The sequence below is a fragment of the Pelmatolapia mariae genome, linkage group LG18 (assembly GCF_036321145.2).
Source record: "Pelmatolapia mariae isolate MD_Pm_ZW linkage group LG18, Pm_UMD_F_2, whole genome shotgun sequence".
Taxonomy (NCBI): Eukaryota; Metazoa; Chordata; class Actinopteri; order Cichliformes; family Cichlidae; genus Pelmatolapia; species Pelmatolapia mariae.
The window spans coordinates 28,517,694-28,532,219 of NC_086243.1; the positions used below are offsets into that span (position 1 = coordinate 28,517,694).

At 41.0% G+C, this 14,526-nt stretch overlaps 1 protein-coding gene across 1 annotated transcript in view; it reads right to left on the minus strand.

Annotated features, from left to right (window-relative positions):
- Positions 1-14,526, minus strand: part of LOC134617043 (neuropilin-1a-like) — a 95,600-nt gene that overhangs the window by 4,874 nt on the left and 76,200 nt on the right. Inside the window, exons 12-17 of the mRNA XM_063462201.1 lie at positions 8,431-8,604; positions 7,844-7,885; positions 4,960-5,097; positions 2,601-2,902; positions 2,213-2,309; positions 1,587-1,631 (exon numbers count right to left, since the gene is read on the minus strand). Of these exons, the coding sequence (XP_063318271.1) occupies positions 1,587-1,631; positions 2,213-2,309; positions 2,601-2,902; positions 4,960-5,097; positions 7,844-7,885; positions 8,431-8,604 (798 nt within the window). The remainder of the gene's footprint in view (positions 1-1,586; positions 1,632-2,212; positions 2,310-2,600; positions 2,903-4,959; positions 5,098-7,843; positions 7,886-8,430; positions 8,605-14,526) is intronic.

The window sequence follows — 14,526 nt, forward strand, 5'->3', positions numbered from 1 at the left end:
GTCATCCCTGACGTGTTCTCCGTTGTTTCTTTCCTGCCAATTTGAGCATCACGGCACAGCTTCTGTATCACGTGGTATAAGGCTCCGCCCTTGTCATTTGTTGAGCAGGAAGAGTGAGCGCTTGTTTTCATGCAGGTTATGTCCCGGATCAAAATGCAGTACAATCGTCGTCGTCTTTTTTTTTTTTTTTTTTTTTTAATCGTTGTCATTTGGAAATGAGATCGCACGTAAGTATGAATCGAGATCGCGATTTTCTAACGATTAATCGTGCAGCCCTACTTCAGTGGATTGAAAGAAGTTTTAAAATGTGTCTCTCAAATGATCCTAAATCTACTCCCTGATTGTCCTAAACTCTGAATTCTTAATTTTTAATGAAAGGCATTTTTTTATTTAATTTTTTTTATTGGAAAGCCCTAAAAGAGGCTGGCTCTTGTTTACTAGGCTAATAGCTGCCTCATTGTGCCTGATAACTGAATAGTCCTTTACTAGAGGCTTAAGGAGCTTGAGGGTCCTTATAGTATTTTTGATGTTTCTTGGACTGCACTCTTTTGGACGGAGATCTCGGAGGTCTTTCCTGGAATGTGTTGAATCTGCTGGACCCATTCACCCAATTTGAGTGGTCTCTGACCCGAGTCTTCCGATTACCATGGGGAAAATATGTATATTTGCCAAGAGGGATGGTGAAAATTCCCCCCTGTGACCTATATGTCACTGCCTTGATAATTATTTCTTTATTCCTGGTCAACATAAAAATAAAATCTTAGCACTGCATTTTGAAACAATTTTAGCTGTGTACTAAGGTTGCTGTTTGCTGCATCCTGCTGTTATTAACAATATCTCTGAAGAAATTATATACACAATTTGTTGGGTTGATAGAGAGGAGCAGCCACACTCCCAATTAGAAACACTAGCTCCTGATCTGACTAAATGTATCAGAGGTGCCTTCTTCTCCATACGGAGATTTGCAGATGTGGGCGAAAGAGCAGAAGCAGAAAGCAGAAATCATCAAACTAAGCTGTTTTCTGATTCTGATATGTCAGAATCTACTGCAGCAGAATATTTATTTGCTATTTTGTAAACTGAAAGCATTTTGTGTTATTCAAATTATAGATGATAATATCGATACATGGAAAGGCCACAGATATCTGAAGAGGAAAATGTGAGACTGAGAATATTACGCATATTAATTTCATTAGAATTATGTTACAATATTCTTGTAAAATCTGGGACTGTTTAGTTTCTGAGGTTGCTTACTTGAAGACCACAATTATTATATAAATATCACATTTACAGCAGTACAGTAATGAATAAGCTTGTTCATTTGGTATATGGGAGCATTCCGGTTATGAATAATTTTAATCAGGAAAAAACAACAACAACAACAGATGTAGTTCTTTGACATAAGTAAAACCAAACAAAATAACATGCTAACACAAGTCTGCTTCTTATTCTGGCATTGACTGAATGTTTTTCTTTACCAATTCTACTTTGCAGAGACAGAGACAATAATGTAAAGTGGAGAAATGTCCAATAAAAACTGCATGCACTTATTTACCGGGCACCAAGACATTATGTTCAATACTTACGCAGAATGAAGATCTCTGTTGGTGGAGATGTAGGAGGTTTTGGATCTGGAGTTTAAAACAAAAAGATTCTCTGTTTGCATACAATGCAGAAGCAGGCCTACTATTAATCTATAATGCCAGATGCTGGCATTTCATATCTTTCTTTCTACACATTTTGGATGATGTCCCAGACAAAAATAAGAATATTAGACAAAAACTAACCAAAGTTGAGCTAATATTTAAAGCGCTGATTCGTTCCATTTCTTGCATTTATTGGAACAAGATATGTGTTAGGGTAGGTTATTTTTCCCACCAACAGCGGTTCTTTTTTCACTGTAGTTGTTGAAAAAGGACCAAAGGACTTTTCCTGCTAAATAAAGAGCAGAGTTTTTTTCATCTTGGTGCTTTTAAACAGGCCATGAGGGATGGATCTGACTAAAAAAACCAAGGGATACTGCACATTCACACGGTAATGACATTCCACTTTTTTGGCTTATCTAAAATATTTACTCTTAAATTCTGATCACATATTTAACCGGGCCGATCCCACACCTCAACCATAGCTACACTGGCCTCGCACAGAAAAAGCAAAAAGCAAAGCACAAAACAGCAATGATGACGATGTTAAGTAACATTGAAATACACACCTTTGCAGTCCTCAGCTCTGACTCCATCCATGATCTGGATGTTGTCCACAGCTATGTAGCCTAAGCTGCGTCGGTCTGCGATGCCTTCCACCACCACCTGCAAAAAACAACACAAAGTCTTTCACATGCATTTTTTCATACAGGACAACAAAAAGAGAAGGTTAATCATCCAGAAACTTTGCTGTATATAAGTAAACATTTTTATTTTTGTTGGCTAAATTGTTAAGGTGCAAACTGCAATCCCAACATCCAGAGTTTATTCTTTTGTTCCAAATCATACCTTTCTTTCTTTCTTGTCTTATAGTTATCAGTAGTAGTGAATTTCCAAACAAATTCCAATCTCTCCCTGCTGTCATTTTAAGAGTCATTACATCCAGATTTATATTACCTGATAGGGGATGCTTGAGTGCGGCAGTATAACTCGTCCCTCCCTCCACCGACTGCCCTGATGGCCACTGACCGTCCACAGGATCTGCCCCTCCTCTGTCTCCTTCCTGTGTTTGATGTGAAGCGCTCCTGCGTGTTCACCAACCATGTGATACCAGAACGACATGCACAGGTCAGAGTCTGGAGAGGTGATGGGCAGGCTGGCCAGCCTCGCCACCTTCTCTTCTTTGTCCTCATCTTCACCAGTTTTACTCGGTGTGTCCGAGTCAGTCAGCTGCACGTAAATGAAGTTCCCAGGTTGGCCTGCAGGGGGCAGCAGAAGACAAGGTAAGAGGTGATTGTGACATTAGAGGACTCCTGAAAGCTTTTCCAATGCGTTACTGCTGATATTATTCTTTTAAATACATCCCTGAATGTAAATATGCTGATATCTATACATCTTTAATGAATACACGCCTTAATATGACTGAGCGCAAACACCAGTGTGACAGTAAAGGACTTATAAATCTCCCAAGCCTTCATTACAGTACATTCATTTGACTGCATTCAGCTGATTACCTTCCTTGTGGTTTGTCTAAACATTTAACTGTCTTTTCATAAAGTGAGTACTTGATAATGTCTGTGATACTGCTTAGCATCAAGCTTTCAAAACCCCCACAGACATCAGATTCAAGGACCTCACAAGGTTTTCTCATGAAAACAAAGGGCTCTCGCTTCAGGAGAAAAATCTGTCTTGACATCACAAAATACTCATTTTTTATTAGTGATCTGGTTAAGTCAAGAAATCAAGGTGAAATCATTCATTTTAGAGATGCTGCTACTGCTGCTCCCGTCTCCACAGAAACATCTATCACATCCATCAAGCTTGAATGGAGAGAAGGACAGAGAGCCGAGGCATGTTGATGAATTTCAGTGCTATATGTCTTTTAAAAGTCAAGGATTTCAAGGCTGTTCGTTCCTTCTTCAAATTGTATTACAGCACATAACATTAAAATACGCCCATACAAACATATGTTTTGTTAGAAAAAGGCACAAGATGCAATTGCATCTTTTGTTCTTAAAAAAACAAAGCAAAACAAAAATAAGTTGATTTAAATTCACGCCATCTCTTCTTATCTTTTTCAAACATGGCTACTATTTTTGGGTTTCTTCCACTGTCTCATAACAGCAACCTTTCAACTTGAAGATAATTTTTTTTGAAGAGGAAGAAGCTGCAGGCAAACATTCTGGTGAGCAGGGCCGGGTAGTAAGCAACGATTTTGTTGGCGGAGCCAGAATACTCTCACTGTGTGAATGCACACGATGACATGCACAACAATTTGGACCATTTCTGACAACTCTTCTCCATCAAACCCATCAGGAAGCTACAGCAGAACAGCATGCTTCTGATTCTGCTTATGGTTAGATCCTCTGCTTTCAGCTGTGAACACTCTGGACTGTTCCATTTTAAAACCCGGTGAGAGATGCTGCCCTCATCAGGAAAAGATCCTTATTGGGAAGGCTGGGTCAGTTCAGATACAGAAAATGTTTGCCGACTGTGCTCCATGATGAGTATAGTTTTGATATTTATGGATGGGTTACTGCCTCAAGTGGAGAAGTTCAAGCATCTCAGGGTTTTAGAGGTGGGAGACTAACAGGCTCGGAGGTTGAGTTATTTTCCCACCCACACCTGGGGCCAGAAGGTGCTGGTAGTGACCAAAAGAATAAGCTCTTGGATGCAAGCAGTAAAAGTGAGATTCCTTCTGAGGGTGTGTGGTCACAACCTTGGGATAACGGTCATTTGGTCAGTTGTTTGCGCTTCGCAAGGTGACCAAAAGATAGAAGTTTGGGCATCTCTGCCTAGACTTCTGCCAGATACACTTTACAGGATGGACAGATGGACCTCTTACAGTAATTATTACCCAAATATGTCCTTTCAGACCTTATAGGGACTTAACATTGTGGCATGAGTGAGTGGCTTGAGCCTTTTCATGTGTATAACAGCTCATAGAGCATCAGGCCTACTTAGCTTTGTGATATATTTCCATATTCACAAAGTCTTTGTCCTTCAGCGCAAGAACAAGGTTGGGTGTCCAATGGGAATTTCTTTTTACATCATAGGCATGTTTTTCCTCATTTCTTTAAACAGAAAAAAGGCAGAGTTGTGAATTTACAGCAGCACAGGGACTGTATAGTGTTATTTAAAGCTTTGTTGAAAATATTCCCATTTCTAGCACAAGAGGTTTCAACAGACTTTTCAGCAGATGCATAGTAACATCGAGAGCTACGGAGCACTCTCCCAAAGCATCTGTCGAGTGCCACTAGTTCAAAGAAAGAGAAAAAAAAAAACTTGAACACAAAAGTCAGCACTCATCACCTACCCATGTGGTCAAGGGGCGGTCCTCTGTGGACAGCAGGAGCCCCGTTGGCCTGGATGATCCACTCAGCTCCCGTACCGGTCTCTCTGGTCCAGCCGCAGAACGACGAGAAGTCAAAGTTACAGGCGAACCACAAGTAAGCTGTAGCAAAGAGACACAAAAACACTCCTAAAAATCTCGTATCTACAAAATATAACTGAAAATTTTCCCTGTAACCAATAATCAGCTATTAGTAAGCACAGTTTTTGTGAGTTCAGTCCTAGTCTTGGAAGGTCCTCTATTCAATTCAATTTAATTCAATTCAATTTTATTTATATAGCGCCAAATTACAACAGCAGTCCCTCCCTCTAAGGCACTATATATTGTAAGGTAGACCCTACAATAATACATACAGAGAAAAAAACCAACAATCATATGACCCCCTATGAGCAAGCACTTTGGCGACAGTGGGAAGGAAAACCTCCCTTTTAACAGGAAGAAACCTCCAGCAGAACCAGGCTCAGGGAGGGGGGCCTCTAAGATGCGTGTCTTAACTATATTTATTCCTATCTTTGCTGGTACATCAAGCACTTTAAAGACAACCTTAAGGAAACAGTAGCCCTTCATTTGAATCCCAAATACTGAAGTAAACAGCTCCTATCTGCTCCTGTAAACCCTTCCTGAGAACTGAATCAAGTCCCTGAAAAGCTGCTATGCTATGTGACAAACTGCTTAGGTTTTTAAGTGAAGAGGCGTACAGCTACGATCTGGTGCTGTGTTCACTGACCAATCAGTGTCATTCAGGAGGAGGTAAGGGGAGATGGCCTGAAAAAAAGGACAGCAAGTCTTGTAGCATTCCTATCAGGAAGCTGTTCCTGCTGTTGTGTGCTCTCCGAGTATAAATTGTGCAGCCTACAAAAGGCTTGTGCAGATGGAATGGGGTGAGACAAACAGAGAGACCGTTGTGACTGTATGTACAATGTGCAGCGCTGGAGGGCATTTTCCTCCACATCCACAGATGTCAGCCCTGATAGAAAACAGTACCAAGCACGTACATATGTTTGGGATCAGCACTTTAGGAGAGAGAAACTGAAGAGTGGAGGGACCACGGAGCAGGGCGGGGTGCCACCAACATCAACGGATGTGGCCCCCTTAAAAACCCAAACAGAAAAAACCCTCCCTTTTTCCTCTGCCTCTGCCAGCAGTTGACGGGCGGTATCGGTTCACCGCAGCATCCAAATAAATGCAAAAATCTCTCAACAGTGGACATGTTTCTGAGAGGCTAATAGGATGCAGAGATGACCATGGAGCTACACAGTAATACCCACCTTACCCACCCACCCACCATCCAGCAACCCCAAGCTGTCTTCACGCGATGCTTCAGCTCAGCTAATTGAGACCCAAGAGGCCTTTATTCTTCCTCCGCTGCTCTCACTTCACCTCCCTCTGTTCCTCTCTTTTACCTGCACTCTCCCTTTCTCTTTTTGCCTCTTTATCCTCCTCACCCAGCCTCCTTTCCCCTCACTATCCCCCCCTGCTTTATTTCTTTTTCCCCCTGTCAGAGCTGCCATTTTTTTAACCTTTCTGCCTATTCATTCCTCTTCTTCTCACCCTGGCTGTTTGCTCCAAATGAGTTGAATTCGGTGTACTCACAAGGGAGGGTGAACTGTGATGTGGTGCTAAAATGTTCACCCAGAAAAGAAAGCCATAAATGACCAAAACAGAGCGCTGCAGTTGGCTTTAAATGCATGTGCGGCATCACAACATCAATGTTTCTCGTTCCATTAACACCTGCAGTTTTTTCACAGTTTTTTCACGAGTCTAATGCCACTCTCTTTTCTGCTGTTGTTTCCACATCTGTAAAGTGCAGTTTTATAGATAAATGATCATGAGTTTCAACCTCAGACACTCTTAGAAAGTTTTAAGTTGTTTCTTTATAACAAAATGCTATTTAAATGTTTCCAGTGGGGTTTAAGATAAATCTGCAGGGAAAGGAACATGAAAAAAAAAAACGACATTTCTGCACAAATTTCTTGACTTTTTTTTCTAATTTTCTTTCCTTCTTTCCTTTCCTTTATCCTTCCCCTTGCTGTTGAAACCTTTAGAAACCTTTTCATCGATGTAAGAAGATTTAACCCAGAGAAATATATAGCGATGGCACCTCAAGAATACCAGCATAGCTTAAAATGTTCTATTCTTGAGTTTTAACTATTTCTTTTATGATTTTCCAATGTATTTATTCATGTTTTGTGTACAGCACTTTATGAAAACTTTGATTAAACAGATTTTTTGTGTTACATTTAAAAACTGAGCATAGAGGCAAGCTACAAATACAAGCTCAGCTGGTATCCTTCTGATCAGCTGATAGCCTTCCAGTTGCATCTAGCTGGCAGATGTGGCGCAGCATTTAAGCTTGCCTACAGGTGTTGTGCATCTTCAAGCCTCCGCGATCTGTGCTGTGCAAATTACTACACAGGGAAATAATCGTCTTTTGACTGCAGCTGGTCTGGCATCAAAGATGAAAAACACTGACGAAAAAAAAGTCTTTGCTCTCTCTTTCACTCTCTCTCTCTCTGTAAATATATAACCTAATAGCACGTGTGTCTGTTCTGTCTCTCTCTGTAGTCCGCTAGTGTCAGGGTTCAGCAGTGTCAGGTTCATTTGTGAAGTGGGACCATGAAAAAGCTATTAACTCTAATGGAGGTCAGCTTCATTGTTCTTCGCGACCGTGGTCAGTACCGTTGGTGACACTGAATAATGGGTCCATTGGCTGAATTAATGCACCGATCTGGCAAACCCCGAGCAGCGCTTTCATATCTACAGCTGCCTGTAAAATGGTTCAACTTTGCTTTAAATGAAACACATTGTACGGGGAAACATGGGAGCAGATTGGGGCGGAAATGCTCACCTGGCATGAACTCCATAATGGGGTTGGTGGACGTGGTGCCTCCTGCGAAAGACAGATGGGGCAGTCAGTTTGGGGTCAAAGGTCAGAGAGGGCTTTCTCACCCACACAGATGCCAGCACAAACACAACATACCTGCTTTTATGAAAAACTAGTACCAGGCATTCAAGCCAAACAGTTTAACTTTAAGGTTTTAGATTTTTTCTTTAGCTTTTTAAATCCTAGAAAAGAGGCCTAATGCTTAATGTGGCTGAAAATAAAAGAGAGGATAAAGGAGAATCGGAAACAAGGATAGTCAGACAGCGCTAAAGAAAAGCTAATAAATAAATAAAGCTGAACAGAAAAAGACCAATTCAGTCAAAACTGTAGCAGCTAGTGAGAAGATAAGGGAGAATTTCTCATGATCCAATTCCAACTGGGCTTCATTAAAGCAGAAATTAAATCAATAACATTTAAAGGAAGAAAGAAGAAAGGCTTTTATTCCCGCGTTCAATCCTTTTACCTTTTATTGCTTTGCATTTTAATTTGGCGAGCGGTACACACACCGAGACGGAGAGCGTACTAAAAGGAACCGAGTTTCTGAGATTTACCTTCGTCGTATTCGGGGGTCTCGGTTTCAGTGATGCAGTCCAGCCGTCCGTCTTCACACTCTATAATTGCTGTCGTGCCGGGGTTGGTGATCGGTGCTGTGGTGGTTGCACCAAATGTGGTCATGGGAGGCGTAGATGCGAGTGGGGTGGTGGAAAGTGCTGTAGTTGTTATTTCTGTGGATGAAGATGAAGAGACAGGAAGTGTGAGCGACTAGAATGGATTAAAAAAAGGAGATGAAAGAGTGTCAAGAACTGACCCCACCTCTCGCCCTATCAATGCCCTTCATGCACGTTTAAATGCAGTTTGATGCAAAGTCTGATGATCTTACACTAAAAATTGTATCAAAATACAGCACATACTGGGTTTTGCAGTGTGAGTGTCAAAGGGATATAGCCTGTTTGGCTCAGTAATCGCTAGGGTGATCTCATATGAGGCCCTGTGGCAGATATTCTCATCACAACTATACTAGTTTCATTTTTTTAAGTACTCAGACACCTCCAAAGTTGTGTCGTCACAGGCGACTGAGGCCCAGGAGGTGGGGGGCTCATCTACCAATCAGAAGGGCTTCTCCAGTGTCCACGTGTGTGGACATTGAAGAAGCCCTTGGGCAGCCAACAAATGTGAGGATGCTAGTTATTAAAGAGTTATTATAAAAGAAGAAGTGTATGACTGTGTGTGTGAATGAGTGAATGTAGCTTAAGTAGAAAAGTGCTACATAAGCACCAATCCAAAGCTGAAACCAAAGCCAAAATAATTCACTGATTTCTCAAAGCTAATTAAAAGCTAGCAATTTTTCTTTGACAGCGAACTCATCATCTACTGGGCAGAGGAAAAAAAAGTCTTAAAATACTCAGTGAATAATGATCGGCCTTTAGTGATTCGTTAACTGCTAAAGACATACTGAGACCAACAATATTTTGCCGCTGTCTTACAGTTCTTTCCTCGGGTTTCTGCTTGATAATTACACAAAGCGCTGATGGAAAGAAGCAAAATTAAAACAGTTTGGTTCCAGTCTGAGTCCCTCTCATTTACTGGAGCCAAACTCGAAGGATGCAGGACCGATCATCGGTGACAGACTTATGAGTCCCCCTGGAGTTGTGGGTTCCTGAGCATTTGCTTAGTTTGCTCTGTTTGTAATCCTGCCTTAGATGCAGTTTACAATTGACATATATTCTAGTGTACACATCAAAGAAAGTTATAGTCTGAAAATCTAACTTAATAGCTCTAATATGAAAGCTGCTTGAACTTTTTCATTTGTTTTAAAATGGAGGAAAACTACGGGGCTGAATTAGTGTCTGAGAAACACTGCTGACAAAGATGCCAAAGAAAAACAAAACTTAACTTTTATTTGGTAACTAACAAGAAAAAAGACCCAATCACCTCCTACTGTGGAGACAGGCGTTCTCAGTGGGATGCCACTGTGTCTCGGTCTTGTCACATACCCACTGGGGGAAAACTGTTGAAAACCTGTTGCTTTTTCATCTGCTATCAGTCTAATTAAGTTGATTTTCACAGTTTTGCGATCGTGGTGGAAACGCAAACAGGAATGGGCACAAAAGACTTTTTGATTTTCTGATTTTTTTTCACGGTGCTTCTTAAAAAAATGAAGATTAAAAATAACATGGAGCTGGGCAGATCGTGTCTACTCTGCAGACAGATTTACAAAGAAGAAAAGTAGCTACATGCATTAAAAGCTTTTGACAATATAGTCAGTCTAATTAACTTTAATGTCATTTTTTGCAGTGAGCTCGAAAAAGAAAATGACTGAAAAGAAAGTTTCAGAGGACTTTTGGTCTAGAAAGGAGAATACTTAGGAGAAAAGTCAGATCATTTATATTTTGACAGAGAAAACAGACGTCTCTCTCTTAAGAGTCATCTATGAATCCAAACAACTAACACAACTTGTCTCTTTTATATGAGAATTCAGAGTCATTATAGTGGACCTATTACGCTTTTCCATATATACTCTGTTACAAATGGTGTTCCTCCTATTAAACATGACGAAACATAAAAGTAATCCCTGTGAGTCTAATGCTCAGGCCTCAGACTGCTTTCAATGCCGAGTTGCAGACAGTTTTTTTTTTTTATGTTTGCTCTGTCTGTTGCCAAAAGAGAGGATCTATCATGAGAAGCGGGGCGTGTGGCAGGCAGGGAGTGGACCCAGAATGCAGGACTTAGCATACAGATGTAAAACTCCAAATCATAAAATTATTGCTGGTAATCAGGAAACAAAAACCTGAAAGACCTGAAAGAAAAAGGCTCCACAGACCAGGAGAGAGGACACAAAGAACCAAGAAAGATGCAGACAGTATATACACATGAGGGAATTGGGCAGAGTGAACACACCTGGGAACACAGCTGAATGGAATCCCCCTGACCAGGGCACTTTCAAAATAAAACAGGAAGTAACACACACACTGAGAGTCAGACTAAGACATGTGGACAAAAGATGAAGGCACTTGAGAACACAGGAGACAGGACTGGGGAGACCGAAGGCAAACAAACACAGAGACACTGAAGACCGACTGGACACGAAAATGGGAACAAACATAAACAAGAAACAAGTACTATTAATATAAATAGCAAAACTACGAGGCTCTAGGAAATACCCAAATCCAAAAGAATGAATCATAAGTCCAAAATGCAGGGGCAAAGACCCAATAACATAACAGGATGCTCTTAATATGGTCATTGACATGATCTTTAGTTTACCACAGGCCAGTCAGAAGAAAGTTGTCTTAAAGGGAGAGCGAAGAAAGCTAACACAGAGGATGAACTGAAGGGCTGCACCAACACCCAGCATAAGTTTAAATAAAGATGATTTTGACTTGTGAATCATGCAGAGCTACTCTAGTAGACTCTCCAGATGAAAATATGGAGTTAGAAATAAGCATAATAGGTTCCCCTTTAATGAAAAGTGATATAAGGTTGGATACAGCGCTCTCATTAACTGCAAAACTCAAGTGTCTTGATTTCTCGGAAGGTTGAGAGCTGGCACTTTTTCCCCCCATCAAGTACCAGAGTAATAATGACAGAAACTCTTGTATCTTGTTAAATTCTACTCTGCAGTCAATGTGTGGTGATGTGTTTTTATGTAAATTAAACAAATTGAACTTGCATTAAGCGTATGCAGACTATGTGAAAACCACAGATGGTCTGCATATAATTAAACTTTGTAAGGAAACGTGTCTGCGACATTTCGAGTGGGATGGAGGTTTGCTCTTACAGCAGCGTGGATGTAAGCGTCGAGCTGATTTAACTCGGAGCTCGAGGCAAAACATCTGATTAAGCTGCTGAAAGTGATCCGCAGGAATATCGTTGAGCTTGTTAGTTTCTCTTCGCTTGTGTTTGTCTGGGCTCGAGTTGGCATCTTGATGTTCTCGTGAAAAGAGAAGGAGACTCATTAATGAAGCGCGGCTCTCGGTCTAATTAACAAAAACCTGTTTTCAGTTATAAATGAACTGCTAGTTGATGCTTGGTATATCCGACACCTTACATTTCTAAAGCTTTCGACAATAGCTTTAGCACATTTTATTTATTTAATAGCACAAATTTAGCTTGTTTAGCCCTTTAAGGACCACTTGAGGTCATTATGCACATTTATGAAGCACCAAACTGCCTCAGCGAGCATCTCTGTTCCTACAAGAAAGCTGTGATTTGGATAATTGGATATGACTGTGGATGTCTATGTACCACGTTTTTATATGTATCCACATGGTTTGCATGAATTTTATTATGCATGTGTGCACGTGCTGCAAGCAGTGGGATTAAAGTGTCTGTGTCACGTCTTCTGCTGCAGTGTGTATTGCAGTGACCCTCCCTTTTAACTAAAAATACACTAAAGTATCAGTTTAACTTAATAATGCCACACCATCATCCACCACATACTGTACACAGTGTTGTTTAAAAACACATTTAAAAGTGTGAGGATTTTTTTGTGCGATTATCTCCCAGCAAAGTCTACATAAGTGGAGGAGTGACAAATTAAAGGAAAAAGTGGAAATCAATTTTGTGGAACTCTAACTTGCGGAGGACATCAGACGGTTTCATGATAATAACTGCAAAACTGCAGTCTATGTTTGTTTCCCTGCTACGCTCTCGTTGTTGCAGTCACGATAACAGCTGGAGGAAGCATCTCAGAAACAAGACAAAGTCTGTTTTGCATCTACTCTGTTCAAGTTTGTTTGGCTTATTTTTCCTACAAGTGCTGGCATCGAGTTCATCCGCATCATTTCACGCTGTATTCTGATTGGTTGGTTCATAAATGTGAGTTTCAGCAGCAGTTATTCTAGCAGATGAGCATCCTAATTTAATTTACTTTGGCTGCAAAACTGTCGCCTTTCTCACTGCGTGATTGGGACCTCTGCTTTTAAGGAATGACCAAAGATAGTATCTTTCATCGATAAAAGAAATCTGTCCATCTACCCATCCTACCTCTCCAACCTGATAATCGACATGCTTGTGCGACTTGCCACACTGACTTTATTTTTCAGTCAATATGAACCCAAAATGAGTAACTAAGCCCAAAAACTCATCAGGAACATGATTACAGAGGTCCAGACAGAAAGCTGTTTTCTCATACTCCTCTATAGGACTGGAAGTCTTTTTCCAAACACAGGTATCGCCCTCTCATGGCCATCAGACAAAATGCAGGTTTGAGGCACTTTCACACTGGCTTCAGGTGTTTAGACTAGTTAAGATCTGGTGACTCCAAAGATTGAAGATGATTTACATCACTGCTACACTCCCAAAACTGCTCAGTGACGGTTTATTTCTTATTAAGGTGGGCACTGCCATCTTCCACTCCCACTCAGAACAACTTAAAAAAGAAACCCAAACCGATTTGCTGTGATTTTTCCGGCCAAAAAAACAAGTGCACCCCAACAATGCCAGTAAAATGCCTCCAGAGTGTAACAGAAGGAACTCAGCCCCTTGCTGTAAGGGTCAAGGATTAATGCTTTTCCTTTAATATGACCCACATATGCCCACATGCAAACAGACCTACATGGTAGATCATTTGTCAAAAACAATGAGTCACAGTCCATCTGTAACATGAGTCACAAACTGTTGCATTCACAAGCATATCACTAGAGTATGTGTCAGCTGCGGATATTACTGTAGGTTGGACTCCCCACAAGAAAGTGTGTTTACTGTTTTCATCTGGGGAAGAGTAGGATGTTTGTTTTGCATATGAGCTGCTTACTTTTACTGGATTTTAGGTGAGGAGCAGTATTAAAGTCTACGTTAATGGTTTGCACAATTAGGTGTGCAGGTACCGTCGCTGTCTCCGAGCTGCTTCCCTGTCAACTGGGAAACATTTTTCTTTGAAGTGAACGTGAATACAAAGAAAAAACAATTAGCTGTTGAGAGATTTTAAGGTTTTCAAAAATTCAGTTTAACATGGTTGATTTAATTGAGTTGACAGATCCAAGACGCCCCGCGTACTTCTCTCATCTCTTTGTCTTCTCCGTCCTTTAATCAGTCTTCTCCTCTCTCGGGCTCTCACGCACAGTCCTGCATGGTTTTGCTGATTCTTATCATTCTCCCTACAGTGCAACCAGATACTCCATCAGAGAGCCTGCTTCCTCCCTTCATCTGTTCCTTCCTCACCTACTGTGAGAGGTCAAACCCTTCCTCCCTCTCTTCCTCTCCCTTTTTCTCCCACACACCCGTCAAGCTCTGACCACTGCAACAGCAGAGATAGTACTCTGCCATGGCATGCGTCAGCCTTTTCATGTGCTCACACTCTCTTTCTGCCTCTCATTACACCAACCAGCGTGAAGTGTAAGCAGTTTACTGTTTAACGGCTGACTGGTTGGCTGACTGAGGCCAAATACTGTTTGCATGTCGAACATTTTCAAAGATTACATTAGCGTTTGCCTGAGTCACTGTTATAAATTATCCTTATTTATCTTATCCTGGGCTTTTGTGCATGCCTTCAGTCTGAAACGAGCTGCTTTAGCTCCCTTTCACTCTTTCTGAGGAAGCTTTCTTCTGATTGGCTGCCCCTCGCAAACAAAAAGATTCGACAAGCAGTCTGAGTGAGGTATCTGTCGCTAAAATAACCATATACATCTTTACTTTGTTACCATCTA